This window comes from Antennarius striatus, chromosome 2 (genome assembly GCF_040054535.1).
Source record: "Antennarius striatus isolate MH-2024 chromosome 2, ASM4005453v1, whole genome shotgun sequence".
In the NCBI taxonomy this organism is placed as follows: Eukaryota; Metazoa; Chordata; class Actinopteri; order Lophiiformes; family Antennariidae; genus Antennarius; species Antennarius striatus.
In genome coordinates, this window is record NC_090777.1 from 22,344,296 (window position 1) to 22,368,729 (window position 24,434).

General features: G+C 44.0%; 1 protein-coding gene across 6 annotated transcripts; it reads left to right on the plus strand.

Annotated features, from left to right (window-relative positions):
- Positions 1-952: 952 nt before the first annotated feature.
- gripap1 (GRIP1 associated protein 1) lies at positions 953-20,190 on the plus strand. 6 transcript variants are annotated; one of them, XR_011038203.1, is made up of 29 exons: positions 953-1,085; positions 2,108-2,174; positions 2,359-2,420; positions 2,581-2,607; positions 2,778-2,885; positions 2,975-3,116; positions 3,757-3,881; positions 4,188-4,221; positions 5,127-5,293; positions 5,749-5,796; positions 5,886-5,917; positions 6,059-6,106; positions 6,939-7,038; positions 7,354-7,431; positions 7,880-7,972; positions 9,746-9,880; positions 10,030-10,125; positions 10,513-10,623; positions 10,865-10,966; positions 11,103-11,216; positions 11,512-11,589; positions 14,052-14,147; positions 14,279-14,335; positions 14,456-14,555; positions 15,657-15,787; positions 16,163-16,279; positions 16,845-17,041; positions 17,218-17,311; positions 18,656-18,700. XR_011038203.1 is itself a non-coding variant. In XM_068335025.1 (29 exons), exons 1-29 carry the CDS (start codon positions 1,038-1,040, stop codon positions 19,358-19,360), a joined length of 2,664 nt encoding a protein of 887 aa, XP_068191126.1. In that variant the 5' UTR covers positions 953-1,037; the 3' UTR covers positions 19,361-20,190. The 6 variants fall into 6 exon arrangements, 3 of the variants coding, with proteins under 3 accessions (XP_068191126.1, XP_068191143.1, XP_068191134.1); XM_068335025.1 differs by lacking the exon at positions 16,845-17,041 and adding an exon at positions 19,280-20,190 and having other exon boundaries at positions 18,656-18,828; XM_068335042.1 differs by lacking the exon at positions 16,845-17,041 and adding an exon at positions 19,280-20,190 and having other exon boundaries at positions 5,223-5,293; positions 18,656-18,828.
- The last annotated feature ends 4,244 nt before the right edge of the window (positions 20,191-24,434 follow it).

The window sequence follows — 24,434 nt, forward strand, 5'->3', positions numbered from 1 at the left end:
GGACCTCAACTGGCTCCTGTGGACACAAAGGAGCAGTGGAACTACTCCAAGCTTTATCTTTAAGACTGAGCACCATAGGTGATTTTGTTTGGGAAATACAGAATAGGTTCAATGTGATGGATTTCGATTTGCATATTTAAATAGAGCAGCCTGATGTCACACCGCCGGGCCTCGTTATCAGATGATTGGCTGCAGCTCATTGTAATGGGGAGCGATTAATCTTCAATAGAGAATGATCAGCCACCGTGAAAGGTTTCTTCATTCTTGTTTCTTTAATACTTATCAGACATACGGCAATATTTCGGATTAACTTATTCTTGGCATATTTAGTCAGGATGATTTCACTTTACTTATTATGCCACATACACTTCAGAATATAAGCAGAAACTCACATTGCATTCCTGATCCAGAGTTTTGGGGTCCACAGACCTCGTGGTGGACAACAGATCCATATCACACCACATGACGTCCAGCTAACGCGACAAGAACCCAAACCTGAGCTGAATTTTGAACCACCTCTCTTTGGTTAATTCCTGATGGTTAATCGTTTAAACATCCATTATTTCCCTATTGCCCCTGTGTGTGTGTGTGTGTGTGTGTGTGTGTGTGTGTGTGTGTGTGTGTGTGTGTGTGTGTGTGTGTGTGTGTGTGTGTGTGTGTGATCTGATGGGGCTTATAATACCAAATAAATATATCCCAAATTATTTATTGGATTATGATTATTGATCATTACAGTTTAAACTAGATGCTGTTATAATTTTTACTTCAATCGACTTTAAATATTCCTCAGCAGCTTCATATATATATTTAAATATTAATCCATCCATTTTCTGCCGCTTCAAACAGCGAATGAAATAAAACACCTGCAGTGCCAGCGTCTCGAACAAGTAGTGGAGTAAATGTACTCCGTTACTTTGGGGGTGTAGCGTCTTTCAACACGCGTTCATTCTCGGTTCTGGGAAACAAAGTCAGAGTGAGCGCTCCTCCTCTCCGCCTCCGCCGCTAGCTTAGCCTGCTAGCTAGCAGCCCAGGTAAACATGGCCATGTCGCAGGCTCTTTCGGAGGAGGAGTTCCATCGGATGCAGGTGAGAAAGCGTCGAAAGTTGTTCTTCCACGTCGGTGGGTTCTGATACGGTGAAGGTCTGCTTCCTTAGCCCTGCCGTGGGTTCCCCGGACAGGTGTGGCATCACCAGTGGAGAGGCTGGCTAATGCTATCTGTTAGCTGGTAACGGTGCTAGCCCGGGGAGCTGACGCTGCTGCAGGGTTTATTATTTAAAAAACATCAGCGGTCAGACTGAGATAATTTAATGGTTGGTAGTGACTGGTGAAGGTGTCTTTAATGGTCAGTGTGGTCAACAGAGTAACGTAACTTTGTCCCCTCCTCTCGAGGAAGCCCGAATAAAAAGAATAGATCCGGGATGCTAACGCTTATTTATATCTATCATTTAGCTAACATGTTAGCATCCACGGGACACCCGGTCACGGGGTGTGAGTCAGGCTAACACAGCGGTGTTCATTTCCATATGTCAGGGTTAGCTTATGCTAAGCTACAGCATCCCCATCATAGACGACAACATTCCGTCCGCTGGTGTGTTAGCATGACACCTGTTAGCGTGCTAACGGTGTTTGCAATCTGGAGTCAGCTAATCACCTACACCCAGTTGTCAGCAGGCTAACAGCCTGAAGTGCTGTTTGTTGACACACATATTAGCTGCGTGTGTGTGTGTGTGTGTGTGTGTGTGTGTGTACAAAAACTACAGCAGCTGAATGTTGGTGTGTGTGAAATCAGATGATTTTGGGACAGTTTCTGCTGACCCAGAGGGTTCCGATCCCATGACAGTCAAAGATCAGCTGTTACCTGCATGCGGACTAACCTGACCTTAACGGCCACCGTACAGGATGTAAACGCAAAGCGATTTATCGTCTGAACTCGTTTCGGTATTGGTTAGAATGTATTCAAACTTCAAGCTGAACATGTTTTGTTGTAAACGCACACATGTGGGCTCGAACTCACCTCAGACCTCTGAGTGTGAGGATTAGAATATGAAAGACAATGAGTGTGTGTGTGTGTGTGTGTGCGTGTGCGTGTGCGTGCGTGCGTGCGCAGGCTCAGCTGCTGGAGCTGCGGACTCAGAACTACCAGCTGTCTGATGATCTGAGGAAGAACACCTCAGGTAAACTACTGCCTTGCTGTTCATGGTGATGAGGACTGTGGATTAACTGCAGGACAAGACGTCACTGACGTCAACAGAGTTGTGTTTATTTCATTGAGATGCTATCATTTGTGTCACTGTGTGTGCGACATCATAGTCATGTGTTTGAGGTCATTCTTCCTTCCTGAATGATGCTTTGTTACAGAGTTGACAGCACTCCGTCAGAAGAATGTAGTTTTGGAAAGAGACTTTGTCAAAGCGCAGAAGGTAATTTGTTTTTGTATGCTGTTTGTTTTTCTATGATACACAAATGTGTTCATATATTATAATATATTGTTTGGAACCAAACGTTGTTCTCTGATGACCACGTTTATTGTTGCTCTTTTTGATTTGGTTGGTTTTAATTTTGTTTTGTTTTTCTTCTCAGGCATTAAATAAGAGCAAGAAGGCTCAGGTGAGTTTTGGTTGTTATGGTTACTGCTCTGATTGAGAGCATCACCTGCTGGCCACCACCTTTCATACACCCAACAGTCTTCCTGTCAGTTGTTTTTGCTGCATTTGTGATCCATTCACTTCCCTGCAGTGACAGTAAAGTTTGTGTTACCTGTGATGGTGTTGCTGTAGGAGGTGGAGGCGCTACTGAGTGAGAATGAGATGCTTCAGGGGAAGCTCCACAGTCAGGAGGAAGACTTCAGGCTACAGAACAGCACTCTAATGGCGGAACTCTCCAAAGTAACCTGCTTTGTGACCCCAATGACTTCATGAAGGATGCATTCAGGAACAGTACGACCACCCATGCTTGCTTTCATTTTTGTTCCCAGCTGTGCATGCAGATCGAGCAGCTGGAACAGGAGAACCAGGGCCTGAAGTCCGGCTCCACCCCCAACCCCTCCTCCAGCCCTGTCGATGGAGAACTGCTCCGCCTCCAGGCTGAAAACTCCGCCCTCCAGAAGAAAATAAAAGGTGTGTTTAATATGACTGAGTTTTAACCTGAGGCTTACTGCCATGTTAATTTAGCCTCTGTGGTTAGCTGGATGTTAGCATAGCTACGTCATACAGGAAGCGATAGACCAGCGGCTATTGAGGAGGAGCTTTTGAATTATTCTGGTTGTTGTAATTTATTGAGACTATTGATCATTTTCAGCTTCTATGACAACATTTTAGGGACCAAAAAATACCTACTGACATACAAAAGGATAATTTCTGGTACTAAAATGAAAATTACTTTATGATCTGATTGTAAAGTTTGATGTAATATGTGATATGGGATGGAGTTTGTTTTGTTCTTGTTCATGAATCAATAACTTGTGCAATCAATATTTGAGTTGTTTCTAAATTTGTTTGTGTTTTTTTTAAAAATATATCGCTGAGTTATCTGATTAAAATAACTCCACTCAGTAGAGGCTGACCTGCAACCCTAGTCCAACTGGCCCCTTTACTTTATGCAATCCTCATCCAAAATCAAGTTCATAGATCTAAACAAGGTCATAACCAGATCAAACCCCCCTCCCCCCAAGATTTCTCCTGCTCCCAGATAGAACACAGGATGATCGAGAGTTACTCCCTGTTGAATGGGCTCCGTTCTGTTTCTGATCACCTGCAGCCCTCCAGGAACTGCAGAGTGTTACCACGGAGACGGACGGCTCAGCCAGCGCAAACGGGGTTTCTGATGTGCCAGGGAAAGGGGAGGAGCCAGCAGTAGAGGCAGCCAATGAAAAACCGGAACAGGTAATTGTTTCAAATTGTTTGTTGACAGCGGCTGTTGTTATTTGTATGCTTTTTGAGTGTTGCTCAGGAAACGTTTCTATGACGTTGAAATGAATGACGAACACTCCATGAAGAGGCAGTGGGGGGTGTGGTCACCTTCATGACATTATCATGGTTTTTATTAGCTGGTTGGACTATTTGTGGTCGTCGCTGCCTCCAGATGATGTTTGTGTTTCTACAAAGTAAATTATCCAACAGTTCAGATATGACTCCTGACCACTGGTGGCAGCAGTCTTTATTATCAATCTGTTTGTCGTGTATTTACAGACGGAGACTGAACACTCAGTGAAGCGGCTTCACGGTGAGTTTGATTTGTTTTCACTTTTTTCTCTGTGATGTCAGACCTCTGCTCTGGAAATAAAGCCAGATTATTCATCTTCTGCTTTATTTTCTGCTCTAGTTCTAAACAGAGCCGCTTGTTTCAGTTTATTTACTTTGTGTGCAAGCCAATTATTTAAAACTGTATCATTCCTTCAGAACCAGACTGGTTCATGGGAGAACAAATCTGTCATTCTTAAGCCGTCACGCTGGATATTTAGCTCTTCTCCATCACTCTGATGGAGACTCGAGTGAACCACCAACTCATTTACGATCTCTGGCGCTCATTACCCTGAACTCTCAGATATGAGCTGATGGACCTTAAATGGATCACAGTTCAGGTCCACCTCGGTCGTGGCCTCTGTTTGAGAGGAAACCGGAGCGTAGTGCAGCTAGCTGGCCCAGAGCAGACACACACTATACTCTGAACGTTAACAAGGCTTTCAAGGAAAATCACGACTTTTCAATCTCACGCAGAAGTTCTGGCTCCTAAAGCGGGTGTCCTCTGACAAAGCTGCAAAGCCAAAAATAGTTTCCTTCTGTTTATGAAGTGCTGGTTTAGAGTTAAATCAACAAGTCTGGTGATTTACCAGGCAAAGTTCTTGACCCACAGCTTTCGTTCTTTTTTAAGTCAAAACATGGTGTTCTATGATTTATTGTGGATACAGACAGACTGTTTGGTTCTCGTCTCGCTGTGTTTGTTTTTCCGAGTGATCGATCAGATTAACATGCTGTCATTGAAATTGTCTCCGCAGACCGCTGCGTTTTGGCTTTGCAGCTCAGTCGTAAAGCGTCAGATGAGATGTGGGGCGGGTCCCCCAGGGTGTCCGGCTGTAGTGTGTGTCTGATCTAACAGAGTGCCCCTGCTGTGTGCGGCGCCCCCTTTAGGCCTGTCAGAGAAGAGCGTAGAGGAGATTGTAGCTAAGCAGGCAGCGGTAGGCTGGTCGGCTGCTCTCTGTCCAATAACTCACTGCTTTGGACCAGAGCTGGAGATGGCACTGAACACCGAGCAGGAGGAGAAGAGGCTGCTGAGGGAGCAGATCCACAGCCTGGAGGTATGGGAACACACCTGAGACACCAACACACCTGAGACTCACCTAAGTAACACCTGAGCCGCAGGCACAAAAAATGCATGGAAGATTGAAATATGTGAATTGTTGTTGAATCATTTGATATATCCTGAGAGATAAACTCAAGATATGGACAAATGTTTGTGGGCAGCATTGATTTGTTTATTGATCTTAGTCCCTGTTCTGATCAGTGGTGGAAGTACACAACAGATGTGCTTCAGGTCTTGTCTGACATCACTGCTGCTGACAATAAGTTGTCGCAGCTGACTGAACTGCATCCTCGTGTTTCATGACATTTAGAGTTTCACACGTCAAATCTGAGCTTCTCAAATCTTGAGTTGGTGTTTATGTCCTGAGGCTTGTCAGATTCTCTTGAGACGGAACTACAGGAACATCACCTGTTCACGTCCACTCTGAAAGTGTCTCCTGTCATCCTCCAGGCCTCCAGACAAGCTGAAATCACCAGACTACAGGACGATATAATGAAGGTAAGCAGCTAATTCATTTCTGATGAGCCTTTTTATAATTTATTCTCAACATCTCTTTAAAGAATTTTCCGTTTTTCTTTCTCCTCCAGCTGTCTGACAAGTTAAAGAAGAAACAGGAAAGGTGAGCCGTTTGCACTCTACCTGTGAACATGTTGTAGGGTTACTACATCTATAGGGGATGTTCCAGTTCTTTTCCTCTAGGTGGCGCTTGTGTTGCAGGACACGTTTGACTGGTTGACTGGATTTGTTTCTTCTGTCTCAGTTTTCAGCGACTGCAGGGAGAGAAGGAGGCTCTGTACAACGACAGCAGGTCAGCACCCGCTCTGCTAATGTGACTAATACTAACACTACTGATGCTAATGCTAGTATCAATACTACTGTGAATACTAATACTACTGCTAATATTAATGTTGATACTACTGTTAGTATTAATACTAAAACTACTGCTAATACTACTGCTAGCACTAACATTACTGCTTATACTAATACTACAGCTCAGATTAATACTACTGCTTGTGCTACTGCTAATACTAACACTAGAGCTAACACTAATACTCTTCCAATATTAATACCACTGCCAGCATTTAATACTAAAACTACTGGTAATACTAATACCACTGCAGATATAAAAAAAATACTGCTAGTACGACTGCTAATGCTAATTCTCCTTCTAGTACTGCTAGTACTAATGCTAATACTACTGATACTACAGCTAAGACTTAAACTACTGCTAGTAAAATTGCGAATGCAAATAATAGTGTTAAGACTGCTAGGACTAATGCTAATACTACTGGTAAGACTAACACTACTCTAGGAATAATACTACTGCTAGTACTACTGGTTATAGTACCACTACTGCTAGTTCTATTGCTTTTACTAATTTTACTGCTAATATTAATAATAACACTGCTGCCACTGCTTGCGCAAATACTTATGCTTAATATTTACCGGTAAGTCTGTTACTACTGCTAGTAATACCACTACTACTATTACTGCTGGTTCTACTGCCTATACCAACAGCATTTTTGCCATAAAGACATTTTCCTCTTCCCTCCATTACTCTCCTTTACAGCTGTCATTACCAATAGTACTGTGATCATGTAGTACTGCACGCTGACAAACTGTGTTCTCATTGGTTGAAGGACGAAAATTGATGAGATCAACCATAGGAAAGAAGACGAGCTAAAGGCCACGAACATTCGCATCCAGAAACTTCAGTCAGATGTCATGGCAGCCAATCAGGTCATTGCTCAGTACTGCCACTGTGCACATGAACTCTGTTACAAGTAAATGTCCTGCATAGTAAAAGTACATAGCATTTTAAGTATTGGCATCATGCTAAAGTACTATATATAAAAATGTCTAATGACTTTTAATGTATTGAATGTTCTTTGTAGTAATCCAAATACTTACCTTCATGTTGTGCAGTGGAAGTGTGAAGTACTGTAATGCACTGAATTCCAGTTCTTAGTTTCATTCCACCACTAGAAACAGCATCCCGATGATATTTGGCTAGTCTTACAACAAGTAAAAGTCCTTGGTTGTGTTTGGGTCTAGACGGCAGCAGAACTGAGAGAGCAGCTGCAGAGCAAAGAGAAGGAACACGAACTGACTGTACACACTCTCAAAGACCAGGTAAAGTGCTCATCTGACCTGGAAACAGCAACACTTCCGTGGGTGTAACTTCCTGCCAGCCTGTGAGTCATTGTTCAGGGCAGAGACAACGCTGACATTTGATGCAGTTTTATATTTAATATGATTATAATAATGGGGTTGTTAAGGAAAACTGCTGTCTTTACCTCCCTTTTATGTTTCCCTGCCAAAGTAAGTCAGGGATGAAAAGCCAGGTTAAAAGTAGAACCACTGTTGTCATGTGTGAAAACATTCTGACATGTTGAGCGACCGCCTGCCGTCATTTTCTTTCTTCTTCTTCCTCCTTTTGATTTCCTGTTTCTTTTTAATCTCTTTTTAATCTGTCTTTGCCTAATTTTAACTTAATCCCTGCTTTTTTCTGGCTCCTTCCTCCTCCCCTCCGTCCTGTCTGACCCGTTCTCCCTCCATCTGGGATGTGCTGGTGCTACAGGTAGCCAATCAGAGTGCAGTCAGTCAGGAGCAAGTGGACAGCATCCTGCAGGAGAACGATGCTCTGAGGACTAACCTAGCTGCTCTAGAACAGGTAATAAGACTGGACGTCACCTGGAAGGGTTCCACGGAAACCGTGTCCCATCTAGTTTTTCCTTGAGACCCTTTAACTGCTAACCTGATGGAGATCCAGATACCCTCATCAATCTGATTGATAACGTTGATTGAGTCATTCTACTCTTCGTAGAGCAGAAACAGAACACTGACTCTTCCAGGCGGTAGTTCTAATGTAGAAAACCTAACAGGAACACTGTACTGTCGTCTGACGTTAGGTTGATGATCTAGAATGATATCTAGAAAGTCCTCCTCAGTGTGGACCTGTCACCCGTTTCACAGGAGGGCAGTGCTCTGAGGACCAATCTGTGCACTCTGGAACAGGTAACTTTATATCATGGTCCTCTTAGAACCCTTCTCTAGAGTGCTAACCTTAGACCACTGGTCAGAGCTAACGAACTGCCCCATATAGAAATCTGTTTCAGTTAGCTGTAGACTGAGTTTATCGTCCTTAACTACCTGCTGCTAGGAGCTGCGCCAGAGTACTGAATTGATGGTTCCTCCACCTTTGTACCCTCAGACTTCTGTGATTGAGTCTCCCCCAGGTTCAATTTCAGAATGATGTTTAGGTTTTACTTTTCACGATCGTGACCAACTGGAGGCACCATGAGCCTCTTCATGGTCCCTGTTCAGACGGAACCACCAACCAGACCAGAGGTGCGGGATGTTCCGACCAACCCTTTATGACACATAAAACAAGCAGTCTGTTGTAATGCTGCTGGTTGTAGTCTCCACCTGTAGTCTCCACCTGTAGTCTCCACCTGTAGTCTCTACCTATAGTCTCCACCTGTAGTCTCTACCTATAGTCTCCACCTGTAACCTCACCTGTTGTGCAGGGAGTATTAGCTTGAGGAACTAAGAAGAAGCGTCTGTAGCGCTGAGCTTCACTGTGACAGCAGACCGGTGTGTTTACTGTGTCTAAAAATGCAGCAGACAGCACAAAGCCAAATAAATTAAAGCGGAACTTAACTTAAACTTGCAGTTTAAACAAGGTTTTTTAATTTAAGGCAAATTGATGCACTTAAAACTTTTCTGTTATAGACTAAAAGATAATGTTAATAAAATTGGTCTTTGTTATAAAGTGAACTATATTTTTTACTTTTTTGTTTTCTTTAATATTAACAAGGATACAATGTTACGCAGAGGTGCACTTGACATTTTACAGACAATTGATATTATAGTCGCGGCAGAGAGTGGGGGGTGCGAATCGTTTTCGTCTTGCTAGGAGGGCGCAGAAGAAAATAATTGAGAAGCACTGATGTAGACTCAATCTGTAACCTCACTTGTAGTCTCTACCTGTATTCTCCATCTGTAGTCTCTATCTGTAGACTAAACCTGTAGTCTCTACCTGTAATCTCTACCTGTAGCTTCCACCTCTAGTCTCTACCTATAGACTAAACCTGTAGTCTCCACCTGTAGACTCCACCTGTATTCTCCACCTGTGGTCTCTACCTGTAGCCTCCACCTGCCGTCTCTACCTGCCGTCTCTACCTGTAGTCTGTACCTGTAGTCTCCACCTGTGGTCTCCACCTGTGGTCTCAACCTGTAACCTCACCTGTAGGCTCTACCTGTAACATCTACCTGTAGTCTCCACCTTTATTTTCCACCTTTATTTTCCACCTTTATTCTCCACCTGTAGTCTCCACCTGTAATCTCCACCTGTAGCCTCACCTGCCATCTTCTCTGTTCAGCGTTTGAGTCGGCCCATGCTCTGTTCTTCAAACTGTTATAATCAATGAAGTGATGCTTGCAGATCCAAACGGCGAAGACTCAGGAGATGAATCTTCTGCGTGAACAGCAGGAGGCGCTGGCGGCCGAGATTCAGCAGAGACGGTCTGAACATGAGAGCCTTTTGGCTCAGAGAGATGACCTCGACTCGCAGCTGCAGGTAACACACCTGCCCAGAGAGACTAGTTCAGATTTTAACAGGTTTAGCTCAGTGAGGTTAGCATTAGCATTGTCACAGTGTGGTAGTGGTGATTTTCACCTTTGCACTGATTAGATCGTTGTCTCCATTTCTGTCCTCCTTTCCTACAGGAGTCAAGTTTTGCCAACAGGAAGTTGTTGGAGCAGCTAACAGATGAAGGAATTGAGAAGGAGAGACTTCTGAGAGAGCTGGACGAGGCTAAGAAGGTACACGCAGCATGTCTGAACATGATTGGCTGAAGGTTTTCAATATGTATGAGCACACCCATAGAATAAGTGTAGAGCGGGTGCAATGAACCTTTGGACTTTATACATTACAATTGATCCCAGTGCAGATCTTATTGATGCAGCTTGAAACTAGAGTTCAACCTCCGCTGAGTTGAGGTCAGATTGTCTTGCTCCAAGGAGTTAAACCGTCTGAGTTCTGCTTAGCCATGAATGATCAGATTGTTTTCTTCTGCAACTTGTGTGTGTGTGTGTGTGTGTGTGTGTGTGTGTGTGTGTGTGTGTGTGTGTGTGTGTTTGTGTGTGTGTGTGTGTGTGTGTGCGTGTGCGTGTGCGTGTGCGTGCGTGTGTATGCACGCGCGCATGCAGACAGCAGAGAAGAGGAAGTCCATGCTGGATGACATGGCCATCCAGCTGAACCAGGAGAAGTCTGACCACAAGGAGGCGCTGTCAGACCTCAAACTGCAGCACGAGAAGGAGGTGACACTGAACTGCTACTTGTCTTTTTCCTCTTCTCTCTTGTGTTACACTCTATTGACTATTTCTGATTGATATTGATTATTTCTGAATTATTATGATTATTTTGATCTGTTTTCTTTATCATTTCTCGTTTACATAAAATGTTTAGAAACAAAAAGAAGCTTCATCAGATCTCTCTCCTCTCCTCTCCTCTCCTCTTTTTCTATCACACTCTCCTCCTACTGCTCTTCACCTCCTCCAGGTTCTGGGGGTGAGGGCTCGCTATGAGAAGGAGCTCCGAGGACTCCATGAGGACAAAAACCGCTCTGAGGAGGAAATCCGACAGCAGCTCAGAGATGAAAAGGTGAACAGGAGGGAGAAGAAGGAGAGTAAGGAGGTGGTTCAGAAGAGACAGAAACAAGGAGCAGTGTGGACAATAAAGAGATCCATTCCGGGTCTCCCAATGGTGACATGGTCCTCATACAGGTATTTGCTCCCAGGCACGGACCAGGGAGATGGAAGGCCTCCAGCAGCAGGTGGAGGAGCTGCAGGCTCAAGTTCTGTCCATGGAGGGAACCAAAGGATGGTTTGAGAGGCGGTTGAAAGAGGCAGAGGTCAGTCACACCTCCTAGAATGAAAGGGAGTCCATCTTCACGGTGGTGATGTAGTTCTGGTGCTGAGGTGGACTAAAAAGAGTTAAATAGATATAAATGTTTAGCATGTTAGACATGAAATAAAGTCAATATTCATGATACATAGAAGGCTACACAACAAACTCAACAATCTGCTGGTTACAAACGAGTGATGCAGAGGATTGCCTGTGACATCACCATGTCATCCTCTGAACCAATCACAGTGGAGGAAGTTGTTTAAATTGATGTTTGAGTAATTTATTCAATGTCTCTGCAGGAGAACATTGAGAAAAAGTCAGAAGAGCATCAAAAGGACATAGAGCAGCTGCAGAAACAACACACACTTCAGCTGGAGGTACACACACACACACACACACACACACACACACACACACATACACACACACACACACTAAATCTATGAGTACAAATGTGGTATGTATGCATGTGTATTGTGTTGATTCCAGTCCAGCTCTAATTGAGCATGTATTTCTAATTAAAGTATAGTTGTCTCCATGGTAACACAGACAGGTCAAGTGGTGGAACATTCACACCATCTGTTAGCATGTTTGGTGAAAAGACTGTGAGGACACTGAAACAAACTACTGTATTAGAAACCAACTGAACAACACAAACAGTATCCCCGCCTACTTACCACAGTATGCCCGCCTACTTACCACAGTATGCCCGCCTACAGACCATAATATCCCCGCCAAGGTACCACAGTATCCCCGCCTACAGACCAAAATATTGCTGGACCTTAATAATCACCTACAAATCATAATAGTCACCTACAGACCATAGTAGCCATCTATAGACCATAATAATCTCAATCTATAGATTGTAATAAACACCGACCATAATAGTTATCTGCAAACCATGATCTCCACCTACAGACCACAATAATGTGCAGACCATAATAATCTCCACCTACAGACCGTAACGTGGTGGTCCTCTTCTCTAGTGGGACCAAACGCTACAGCGATGTGCTGCTGCCCTCTACTGGTGGTTAACTGGTTATCAGCTCAGACTGATTCAGAACAGATTCCTGCTCTGAACCCAATGCTACAACAAACACACTCTGTGAACCAGCTCAGAACCAAACTTGCTGGACCTCACTTTAATTCATGCAGAATTTATTCACAGCCTTCAATCTTCCTGTTCCTGCTTTGAACATTTCACGTGTGAGTGAACATCAGGCGCTACAGACTAATTTATAAGATTTGATTCACCATTAAAGTTTCTGGTTCCTTCAGACGGGAAACCCAACGTGGAGTCTGGGCTGATTAGCCTCCTGCTATCTTTAATTAACCCTGGTCTTTTGGTTCGCTCTTTCTGCTACCTGGCTGATAACAGCCATCAGTTATCGGTCTCTGGACTCTTTCAAGGTTTTCTCAGCGGACCGCAGAGTCAGGTGCTAATCTGATTGGCTGAGAGGACATCCGTTCTCAAGTGTCCCACAATGCACAGCTGCTTGTTTTATTGTCTCGTCATCTGCGGCTCCTGGAGGTGACTCTTCATTAGTACAGTTAATTGTTCGGGGATGGAGATAAACTTCAGACTGAATCCGACACAGGATTTGAACTTTTTAAAATCAGGTGTTCCATGAAGGGAGAACGTTTTTGAACCGGTCCCAGAACCCCCAGCATTATCCGACCAATCACAGGGGTGTGAACCCCAATCCAAAAAAAAAGTTTAAAAAAAAAAAGAAAAGTCGAGAAATTCAAAATGCAGTAACTTTTACTCCTTTTTTCACCTTTTGATTGAATCCAGTTTGTTTTTTATATAAACATCGCCTCATTCCCGGTGTTTAACAGCTGTTCCATGATGTTGTTTTGTGACATCACTTTCAACATGGTAAACATCCATTAAGTCAATTTATTATTTACTGCTTCATGATGGTCCAAAGGGGGGCAGGTCTGGACCTCAAACCCTTCCAGGACCAGGATTCTGACTCTAGAGCTGCAGCAGGATGAGACGTCTTGTTTGTAGTACTTAAATTGTTGTATTTGAAAATTAATGACATGATGATGTCATCAAGGTGTCGCCACCTCAAGATTCTATAGAGGAGTTGGCTTCAGACTTGCTAACATTAGCTTTTGTGGCTACAGGGACTCATCTTTCAGGCTGCTTTAACCACCGGAACGCTGAAGTCAGAAAACTTTGTGGAATCAGTTATGTTCGTGTACAGGAGGAAAAACATGGCAGACAAGGAAAAAACTTAATTTAAAACAGCGTAACAGGGAAAACATGGTGGTTCTTGTCATTCCTACGTCTCTCAGTGTCTCCTGTCTGTTTTTGTTTGGCTGTGTCGCCGTTGGAAAATCTCTTCCTGCCTGATGAACCGCCGTCTGACAGACGTTACAGTAATTATCTCACATTCCCTCAGTATTACCTGGTTCCCCTCGTCAGGCTGCCCTCGGGTGCGTTTTATGTAGATTTTAGTCAAATTAATTAGCAGCAGAAGATTAGTGTGGAATTAAAAGTGTTTTTTTTTTAAATTAATCTCTCCTTCAGCGGGATTAAGCCCCGAGCCATCAGTGCAGGTGAAGTGGCTGCAGATTAAAGAGTCCAAACTGTTTGTACTGGTTTCTATCCCGCATGTCGACACTAAACCAGTAATTACCGGCTTCTCATCACTGCACCCAATAATAGTTTGCAGGCTTTGTATCTTCAGGTCACACTGTGAGCAGAGAAGGTTTAACCTCCCCATAGGAACAGTTGTTGGACACTTCTGTCATGTGTTTTAGTCACAAACCAAGACGTTTAAGTTGGAAGGACTCCAAACCCGGTTTAAATACGCCGTCTGTCCTGCAGGAGAAGCGCTCAGAGATGGAGAGAATGAAGCAGGAGCTGGTGGAGGTGGAGAAGCAGAGGGAGGAACACAGCAACACCATCGGAAAACTCAAACAGGTAATGGCAGAACCTGAAGGGACGGGTCTGAGGAGCCCAATTTGTGAAACTCCAGAACCGGCTTGCGTGATCAGCCTGGAACAAAAACTAGTGATCAAACATTTATAAAAGTGAGCTCTGTGTTTCTGCAGGAGATCAGGGACACGGTGGACGGGCAGCGGATCTTAGAGAAGAAGGGCAGCGCAGCGGTGAGTCCAGACCGGCAGAACAGAACCTGTTTTAAAGGGGCACATATCCTTAAAGGGGAGGCCGAGCATGGAAACGAATAATTAACAACATAATCTGTGTGTTTTGTGTGTGTGTGTCAGCTTAAGGACCTGAAGCGTCAGCTGCAGCTGGAGAGGAAGCGCGCCGACAAACTTCAGGAGAGACTCCAGGAGATCTTGACCAACAGCAAGACCAGGACAGGTACATAAACACACACACACACACACACACACTGGGAATGTGTGATGTCATCATGATGATGACGCCATGTTAAAAGCAACACATCTGCATCAGATGACCGGGTTGAACCCGGTTCAGTTTTATGTTGTTGGTTTAATGATTATTTGTGTAATTATTTACACAGTTAATCTGCAGACTGACAGGATTCAGATACTCCAAGTTGATGACTTCAGTGTGTGTGTGTGTGTGTGTTTGTGTGTGTTTTAACTGAGATGTGATCAGATTGTGACCGATGGGTCCGATAATCGACAGCGTGCTAAACCTGCCTCAAGAGGTTCTGGCTCAGTCCAGAACCTTCTGATCAATATTTAATGCAATGCTCTGATTCCCAGAGCTGATGTGGACCAAAGAGCAACAACACACACAATCACAACACAAAAAAGCACAATCACAACACACCCACCACACACACACCTCTGCTGTCCATCATATTTCTTGTGTTTCTGTCTCTGATTTCACATTCTACTCTTTTTGTCTTGGACTCCATTTTCAGCAGGCCTTCTGTCAGACTGTTTGTATACACACACACACACACACACACACACACACACACACACACACACACACACACACACACACACACACACACACACACACACAGCAGTCCTCAGCATCATCTATAATCTATGAGCAGTGATGAATGTTTAAAAGGTTCTTCTGAACAAACCTGAGAATCAGACATTTTAAAGTAGCCCACTTATCTCTGCCCACTCAGAGCACCTGCATTAAAGGGACGGCCCCGCCGCATTAAAGGGATGGTCTACTTTGACTGGTTTTGTAGTTGCATTGTGAAAAAACTTCATTCTTAAGCCCTTTTTTTAGGTTTTGCATTAAAACTGGAATGCAACACGTCCTGTAGTGTGTGTTTGACACTGAAGTCAAATTATTCTGTCAGTTGTTCAGCCATCCCACAAACGGGGAGGGATTTAAAGAAAACCTGGTCTGGACACATTTGGCCTAGCTGGGCGGGGTCATAAGTGTGATGTAACCACACCCAACTCTGGGGCGGGTCCTTAAAGGGGGCGGTACATTCAGTTAAAGGTGTGTGTTCTGTCTCTGCAGGGCTGGAGGAGCTCGTCCTCTCAGAGATCAACAGTCCCAGTCGCACTCAGCAGACTGGAGACTCCTCTTCCGTCTCCTCCTTCTCCTACAGAGACATGATGAAGGAGGCTCAGCCAACCAATCAGAACAAGGTGGGAGATTGGAGTATCAGCCGATACTGTGTTTTTACATTACGTAGGTCGAAATTTCTTTCGTAAGTAGAGGCAATATTTTCCTGCTGAGAAATTTGGTATGTAGAAAATTTCGTAAGAGACATTCGTAAGTAGAGGTATCACTGTATAAATAAAGTTAAAAATAAGTAAAGTATACAAACAGTGAAGAGGTAACATAATCAGACGACCACATCTTGATTAATTCACTGTAGGTTATTAAGTTATTTCAGATGTAACTTGTCCTTGTCCACCTAGCTAGATGGCATTAGCTTAGCGTCTTTAGCCAGTAGCTTAGTGTCTTAAGCCATGTTCACCTCTGCCTTTGGTCTCCTGTGTCTCCTTTCTGTCCGTCAGTCCGGCGGGGGCAGCCCTCAGTCTCAGCGTCCGGCGGAGTTGTCTGACGACGAGGTCGGCGAGTTGTTCCAAAGACTCGCCGAGGTTCAGCAGGAGAAGTGGATGCTGGAGGAGAAGGTGAGGCGCGTTATCATGACAACCTCAGGCCATGTTTCCAATGCGTCTTTTAGGAAAACTTCACTTAATCCTGTTTTCACCTGGTGGGGATTTAAACATCAACTTCCAGGCCACCCTTTTTAAAGTATTTGATCCATTATTAATCTCATTATTAATCGCTGTTGTTTCCAGGTCAGCGCTGAAGCAGCAATAATGGAGCTGTCAGCTGACCGTTAAAACTCACAAGAAGTACTGAGTGTGTTTAGCTTCAAAGATCGACGATAAACCCGCTCTCAATTTTCAGTATTTGTCAAACTATCTTTGCTTCTCAGCTAGATTTAATATTCATGTTGAATGTTGAACCTGTGACAGGAGAACATTTTCTTATTTTTTTAAATCTTTTAAAAAAAACTTTTAAAAGCACTTTCCAGATAATTCAGTGCTTTATAGCAACATTTACAGTCTCTGCTCAAGATGTACAGTATGTTTGACCTGGAGCTGTAAAGAAAACTCAGTCGTTACGGTTTTTAAGAGACTTTAGTCAAAAGTCTAAATGTTGACGGAAGCAGCAAAATGTTTCGTTCAGGTGAATGAATCAAGTGGTGGAATCAATGTCACCTCGTTTTACTGCAAAGACATGAATAGAGACATTGAGGAACAGACCTGAGCAGTCGATGGCCGACCACGGAGCCCTGGGGAACCATCGCTGCTGTGGAAGGATTCGCCTGTCCTGCTTTACGACTCCCTAAAGCCATCGTGACTCCACTGAGCAGCTGAACTGATGTTAGCAGAATAAAGAGACATTAAACGTTGGAACTCAAGTACTCACAAGTCTTAGGAGCTAACACTTTAACAGCACAATGAAGCGTTACACTGAAGATGTACTCTAAACAGTGTCTGGAGAGATCTCTCTCTGCAGAGTCCAGCAACATTCAAACCATGTTTTTTTTCTGCTGCAGGTGAAACATCTGGAGGTGAGCTGTTCGTCGATGGCCGAAGACATCTGCAGGAAGAGCTCCATCATCGAGACCTACGTGATGGACAGTCGCATAGGTGATACACACAAACGCACGCGCTGTGCTAGTGGTCGTTAGTTTGTCGTCTTTCATGGTCAGTCACATCTGTAAAACTTCCTCCCCTGTTCACACTGACTCGGAATGAACCGGTAGTGTACGGCGTTCCTCAGAGCTCAACGCTCGGACCTCTTATATATGAAAACATGACGCTAAACAACAAAACGCACGAGGCTTTAGTCTCGTTTGACATGAGTGGAGTCGCTGTGAAGGAAGTTTTTAATGCTGACGGTATTCTTTGAAATTCTGTTTGTTTTTAACTGAAAGTAGATCCTAATCTTTAGCAGTGACCATCTGAAGTCAAATGTGTTGCTGCAGTCATTCCCTTCAGATTTCCTCTTTTCCGTCATCCTGTTTTCTTCCATTTTCACTCTGTTTTCCCTCTCCTGATGTTTTCAATTTCATGTGTGACTGGTTTCATTCTCTCTCCTTCCACTCCACTCCCAGTGGCTCTGTGATAATGGTAAATGTAATGGGCAGTAAAACTGGGAGCCGAGCTGAACACTGGACTTTGTGGGTGATGAATATTTGATACTGCAGCTGTTTGAGCACACACAGACACACACAGACACAGACACACACACACACACACACACACACACACACACACACACACACACACACACACACACACACACACACACACACTTCGATACATCCAGAGTTCCTTTGGATTTACTTAAGGCTAGTGTAACCCTGACGGAGCATCGCTGTGAAGCTGCTCCAGGCTGTTGATTTATTAGTTGCTGCTTTGCTTCAGGGCTAAACTGGACGTGAACGACATGTGTACCTCAAGTTAGATCTTTAAACTTTCATGATATCCACAAGAACTGCCATCGGTTGTCGTGGTTCAATTGACCTGTTTTTGCAATTAGTCCAGTTTCTGTTTTTCTTTAAAAATTGAGTGCATGATGTCATAAAATGCGAAAGTTTGAAGATAAATGCAACAAGCTCCAAGCTAGCTACAAACTTCTTAGCGTTAGCTGTAGCTAACCAGGACCCGGGGACAATCACGACCAATAGTTCTGATCAGTCTGCGTGAATCTGGACTGAACCATGTGAGGGTTTGAGACGTTTGAGGGCCATCGGGTCATTCCCTCTCTGGAGGTAAACTGTTCCAGGCGTTAAATATTTACCCCCCCAACTCCAGCTGCCTCCTCTCCTCCACAGGAGCTCCTACAGCTGCGATATGTCCTTACATGAAACTTCCTAACCTCCTCTGGTGGGTTGGGGGTCTTCAATTTTGGTTCGGACTTGGTTCGGCCTCAGTTTCATCTGTTTCACAGTCGTAGGTCATCTCTCATTCCTCCCTTTCCGTCCTCAGATGTGTCGGGCGGTGCAGTCGGAGGTCATGGAGGCTCTCAAGGAGAGCGTGGAGGTCTGGGTTCGGTCCTCAGAGATCTAGTCAAACCAGGTGACGAGAACCTGAGAGAGATGAACAAGAAGCTGCAGAACATGCTGGAGGAACAGCTGACCAAGAACATGCACCTGCAGAAGGTAAAATGAAACGAGCATGTTGCCGAAAAATGAAAGCTCTCTGCTGATAGCGATTTAAAGTAGCAGGAAGTTTGTTCTTCTTCAAAGATTTCAAAAACTCCTCAGTTCTTCACAACAGATGCAGAAGAAGGAGGCTAGTTAATACCCGATATTTACTCTACATCATGGCCTCTGAACTGAAAGCATTAACATCTGAAAACCGTGCATCATCCAGAACAAACTCAGGATCCTATTGCAGGGACATGACTTAGAAGTTTCAGCAATGAGTTGCTTCTGTCAGCAACGTTCCATGCGGAGCATAGCAGCTACAGTGAAGGTTTCAGCTTGACAAGGGTTAATAATAGTGTTTCATCCTCTGCTGTGGACCTTCATGTCAGTTTTGATGTCACGTCATGATCAGCTGTGTGTTCTATAGTTGTATTCTAACAGCTAAAACTGTCTCCTTCTGCAGGACCTGGAGCTTTTGTCCCAGGAGTTAGTCCGTCTCAGTAAGGAGTGCAGCCCCGGTGGTAGTGCAGCTGGATTGGGATGAGACTAACACCTGGGCCCATCCGTCCATTCCCTTCCTTCGCCATCGTTCACCTGTGGACGGTGTGGGCTGGGCTCAGACTAACACCTGGAGATATAACTTCATGTTGCGCCATGATTTCACCTTCACAGCCTGCTTGGGGGTGGGGGTGTGGGAGGTGTAGGGGAGGTATTCTTTATTAATCATTTCAGTGGAGTCAGATTTAACAGTGAAAAGTTTTTTTTATCAGAGGGAATGGATTTGCTTTACTACTGAATGTACTGTAATTAGATTGCACCGCTCATTTTCTCTGAATCCTGTCTACTACCTGGAAAACTCATTACAGTGGACTGTAAGCCATCACTTGTGTCTGTTTGAGGGTCTTGGCTATGTCCTGGAATACCTCACACGGGTGTGTCATGTTGGCTCCTCTGTGCATTAGCTCTGCTGCGGTCTGTCTATCTCCTGGTCCACCTGTTGACAAAAAAAATCTAATTCCTGGATTTGGTTGCGCTCTAAGAAACGAACGTGAGTTTGAGTTTTTGCATCATATGACCTTCAGGAGATCCTTATCTCCATGGAGACAGTGACTGACATGAGATGTTGCTCAAAGCCCCCAGACCTGCTGTCAATCCCCGGTTTAATACATGACCGTTGTTATGCTAACAGCAGAGGGCGGGGCTATGACGAGTGGCAGTTTGGGCGGTGTCGTTACAGGGTGGACAAAAATTGGATGCTTGACAATGGAATGTTGTCAAGTTTTTATCTGATTGAGATTCATGGAATCATTTTTTCACCAGATTGAAAGTGTATTAATGACTTTAGAATAAAAATTTGAAAATGGAATACCAGAACCAATCAGGATCAGGCAGGTTCATTAATGAACTAATCAGGACCTTACCTTACTTGATGAATTGTTATCCACCTCAGGCCACAGCACAAAAATAACTAAAATCAATATTGTTTTGGGTTTCAAAACAACATCCTCACCTCCCTACAGGCAACCAATCACTGGCTGAGAAAGGTGTGATGTCATTTTGACAGTTTCAGGATCAGCGGTGATCCAAAATACGTTTATACGTTAACCTGATCACTGATGTCATTCTGATAGGTGTGATGTCACACTCATGAAGCCAATCAGGGAAGGTTAAATCAATAAATAACCCACATGGTCTGAAATCCCCAAATCGACCAAACGGGTCACAATAATGGCTGCAACTATGTCCTGGAGCACAATCATCCTGCTTTAATAGGTTCTGTTTGTTTGAGTTCTAACCGGGGCGACTTCCTGGTCCGTCTGTTTTGCAACTTAGCTTTTATTTATTGTTTTCACTTTTGTCTGAGATGCTAGGCAGTTCATGTCATGGACTATTTGCTGGATTCATAGTCCTCATCCATTTAGTGAAAATTTGGGATTTTATGAAAAAAAATCATGAATTTAATCAAATATACAAATAAATATTAACATTGGAGCGTTATGGTTGAGAAAAAAAAGTACAGTTAAATAAAAGACTGCTTTTTTATGTTTTGCTATCAGTGCTTTTTCTCTCCTGTCCTTCAAGATGTTTGAGGAAACCACATAATTCCATCTCTTTGTGTTTTTTCTGCTACTATAACTTTAAATCCGCAGGGATGAGTGTATTTCTTTGACCACATGGACTGTAATTTGTCTTGCACTATGAATTTTGGTTTAAGACCCCAAACAATTGAAGCTGACACTGTCGCCTTTGGCTGCTGTTGTGTAACTGTCAGGCTCGGTCTACTTCCTGCTTTGAACAGCAGATTATCTTAATCAGTTTTGTGCTTTTGTAACACTTTTGCCTTCATTTTTTTTCTTTTTTCTTTGAATTCTGGCTATGCCCTGGATTGAATGTCTGGCTGTGACTATATCCTGGACATTAACCTTGTGCGTTTTATGTTGTAACGACCTGTGTTGTTTAATTTTTGTTTGTACATTGCAAAAAATTATATCTTCAGTCTGCTGTTAATACATGGCAGAGAAACTGTTTCCAGAGCAGCTTTGCTTAGAGTCCAGACATTAGTCTGGTACAGCTCTTATTTCACCTGAGATCATTTCAAACCAACTTTATTGAATGATGAACTAACAGCAGTAAATGTCAGACATTACCTGGAGAAGAAGGTTGGGCTGCCCTGAAAACAATGAAGCGTTTTCTGTGTGTCTGAACGGAGTCTGCTCCAAACTGACTGAGTGGGATCAGTTTATGTGCTGGGCAGACACCCGACCTCTTTCTTTGTAATGTTTAAATCTGTATATATTTGTTGTAACTTCTAGAGGATTCAGCTGATCTATTTATGAGTCTGACGATGGTTGTGACTCTGATTGTTGTAAGTTTAAGAACATATAAAATATTGATGATGACAAAAGGACTGTGTTTTATTGCAGGAAATAGTCAGACCCCGTCACTCTTTCCTCAGGTTGAACAAGGTTCATAACATGAATGTGTTATGTGATAGTGACTCTGGTAGTAACAATATTAACGGTAGTAATAGATTTTTGATTCATCTGAAATTATTACTTGCTACTGAATTCAAATTTAATGTTGGTGGTAAAAGTTGTAGTTGATCCAGTTTCCTGTTGAAGATCCATCCACCCATCTATCCATCTTCTTCCGTTTATCTGGGGTCGGGTCGCGGGGGCAGCAGCTTAAGCAGGGAAGCCCAGACTTCCCTCTCCCTAGCCACTTCGTCCAGCTCCTCCAGGAGAATCCCAAGGTGTTCCCAGGCCAGCCGGGAGACATAGTCTCTCCAGCGTGTCCTGGGTCGTCCCCGGAACACCTCACCAGGGAGGCGTCCAGGAGGCATCCTAACCAGATGCCCGAGCCACCTCATCTGGCTCCTCTCGATGCGGAGGAGCAGCGGCTCGACTCTGAGTCCCTCCCAGATGACCGAACTTCTCACCCTATCTCTAAGGGAGAGCCCGGACACCCTGTGGAGGAAGCTCTTTTCAGCCGCTCGTATCCGGGATCTCGTTCTATCAGTCACGACCCACAGCTCGTGACCAAAGGTGGGGGCAGGAACGTAGATCGACTGGTAAATCGAGAGCTTTGCCTTTCGGCTCAGTTCCTTCTCCACCATGACGGACCGATACAGAGTCCGCGTCACTGCAGACGCTGCACCGATCCGCCAATCAGATCAGAGGAGTAATCTGATTGGAGATTCAATCGACCAATCAGCATCAGCCTTGTGTAACTATCAGTGTCTGGAAATGCAGACTCATTGATCAGACATACAGGAAGCCCCTAAAGCAGCACCAGAACCAGACAGCCTAGTCCAAAGCCTGTAGGTGGTGGTAAAATGAACAAACCGTCAGCATCCTAAGAAGCTGCTAAACATGGAGATCTAGAAACGGATGAAACTAAACATGTGACCACTACAGCCGGAGAGAAAACTGCTGTCCTCCATCAGCTCCAAGTTAAATTGGAGCTGATGAGGTAGTTAGTTGGAGGTCCTGTTGCTCCTCCTTGACCAGGAAGTGTACATGTTAGCTTCCAGATTAGCATCGCTAGCACCATTACAGATTTTATGTCTATTTTCTAAGTCTATGTTTAGGTACTGAGAAGCAACATGGACCACGGTAGAGGTGGGGTTTCAATTCAGGTCAAGGTAATTATTGTTTATTATGGGATGTTTCTTAAAAACACTTTAGTAAGTTGCTACCAAAGACTTCACACCATCCTGGATGTCCTTTGTTTTGTTCTGGTCTTCCTGGTTCAAAGCAAATCTTAATTAAGTTGAACAAAGTTTGGATCTCTTGTGACCAGTCAAGTGACAGCTCTCTCCATCCTACCCACAATCCTCTCTGTTTTTGGTGCATCACTTCACAATAAAAGTCATACGGAGCTGGAGGTCGTCTCAGCAGGGAGACGCCGCATCAGTCGGTGCTAATTAGCTGTCCGGCATTTCCTGTCCCGCGGAGGGAGATGGATTAAAGAGGTGAGCACTCACCGCTGGCGGGGTCCGCCTCACCCATTTAGCGTCTGATTGGTTGGGTCAAGGATTAATGGAAGCAAGTTCTGAAAATGTAGTTTTAATTAAAAGTGATAATCAGAGGGAATGCATGACTGTACCTGTCGGTCTACCTGTCTTTAAGTGTTTAAGCCTCTTGCCTCTGATCTTGTTTGATACTCAGGGTCTGAGTATTATTAACGATAATATCTGGTTTGGATTCTGCTGTTTGCAGATGATGTGACTCTGTTGCCTCATCAATCCCTGACCTTCGTCGTCCCTTGAGGATGAAGCTGCTGTATTTGTGTCTCTGCAAATTCCTCAGTGATCTTAAATAAACAAACATGAGGAGGTGAAAGTGACGAAAGGAGAGAGACGAAAGAAAAGATGACCACATGTAAGGATAGAAGGGGTGAGGTGGGAGACAGGACGCATGGAGGAGGACAGAAGATGAAGGGAAAAAAAGGATTAGAAGAGAAATGAAGGGAAACAAGGAGTGACATCAGTCATCTAGTTGGAGCTAACAGGATTTTAGCCAAGCTAGCAGTAGATTGTGGTTGTGCTTGAGCTAAATGCTAACATTTTAACATGACATTTTGGTCACTAGGTCCTCAAAGGTGCAGACACCCAGGTGTGTGTTAAGGTCACCATGATGTAATGGGGCTCTCTGATCACCCTGGGAAACCAGGGGGTTGCTACGGCAATCCTTCTGTCCGACAGAGAGAGAAGCTTTAAAAATTCAAGAGTTTTCTCCTGCAGAAGTTGTCTAAATATAGACGCTGGCTGCTTGGACTGGTTTACACTCTTGGTCAGAGAGGACAGTGAATCCTTCACCTGCAAACACAATCCCAGACCTCCAGGAAAGACGGTGAAAGCATCAACAAATGCATTGCTGAAGCACGCCAAATATTTTTTAAAAATGAAAGCAAATACATTGAAGACCAGGACAGTAAATGCATCATTTAGGTTCAAGCTTTTCTGCTCTGGTCCAGTAGAAACTTTTATAGGAACATGTTTAATAGCCTGAAGTCAAGTGTTCCATGGAGGCTGCAGCTAACATTAGCATACAGCGCTTTCCTGGCTCAGGCGGGGGTTAACCCTTCATGAAACTTTACCTGAGGATACAATAACA

Bases quoted from the DNA above. Each gene is read 5' to 3' on its own strand.
- gripap1 (XM_068335025.1), top strand. From the start codon at position 1,038: ATGGCCATGTCGCAGGCTCTTTCGGAGGAGGAGTTCCATCGGATGCAG. The intron at 3,882-4,187 runs GTAATTGTTTCA...GTGTATTTACAG, and splicing joins CCAATGAAAAACCGGAACAG to ACGGAGACTGAACACTCAGT. The intron at 11,217-11,511 runs GTCAGTCACACC...ATGTCTCTGCAG, and splicing joins GGCGGTTGAAAGAGGCAGAG to GAGAACATTGAGAAAAAGTC.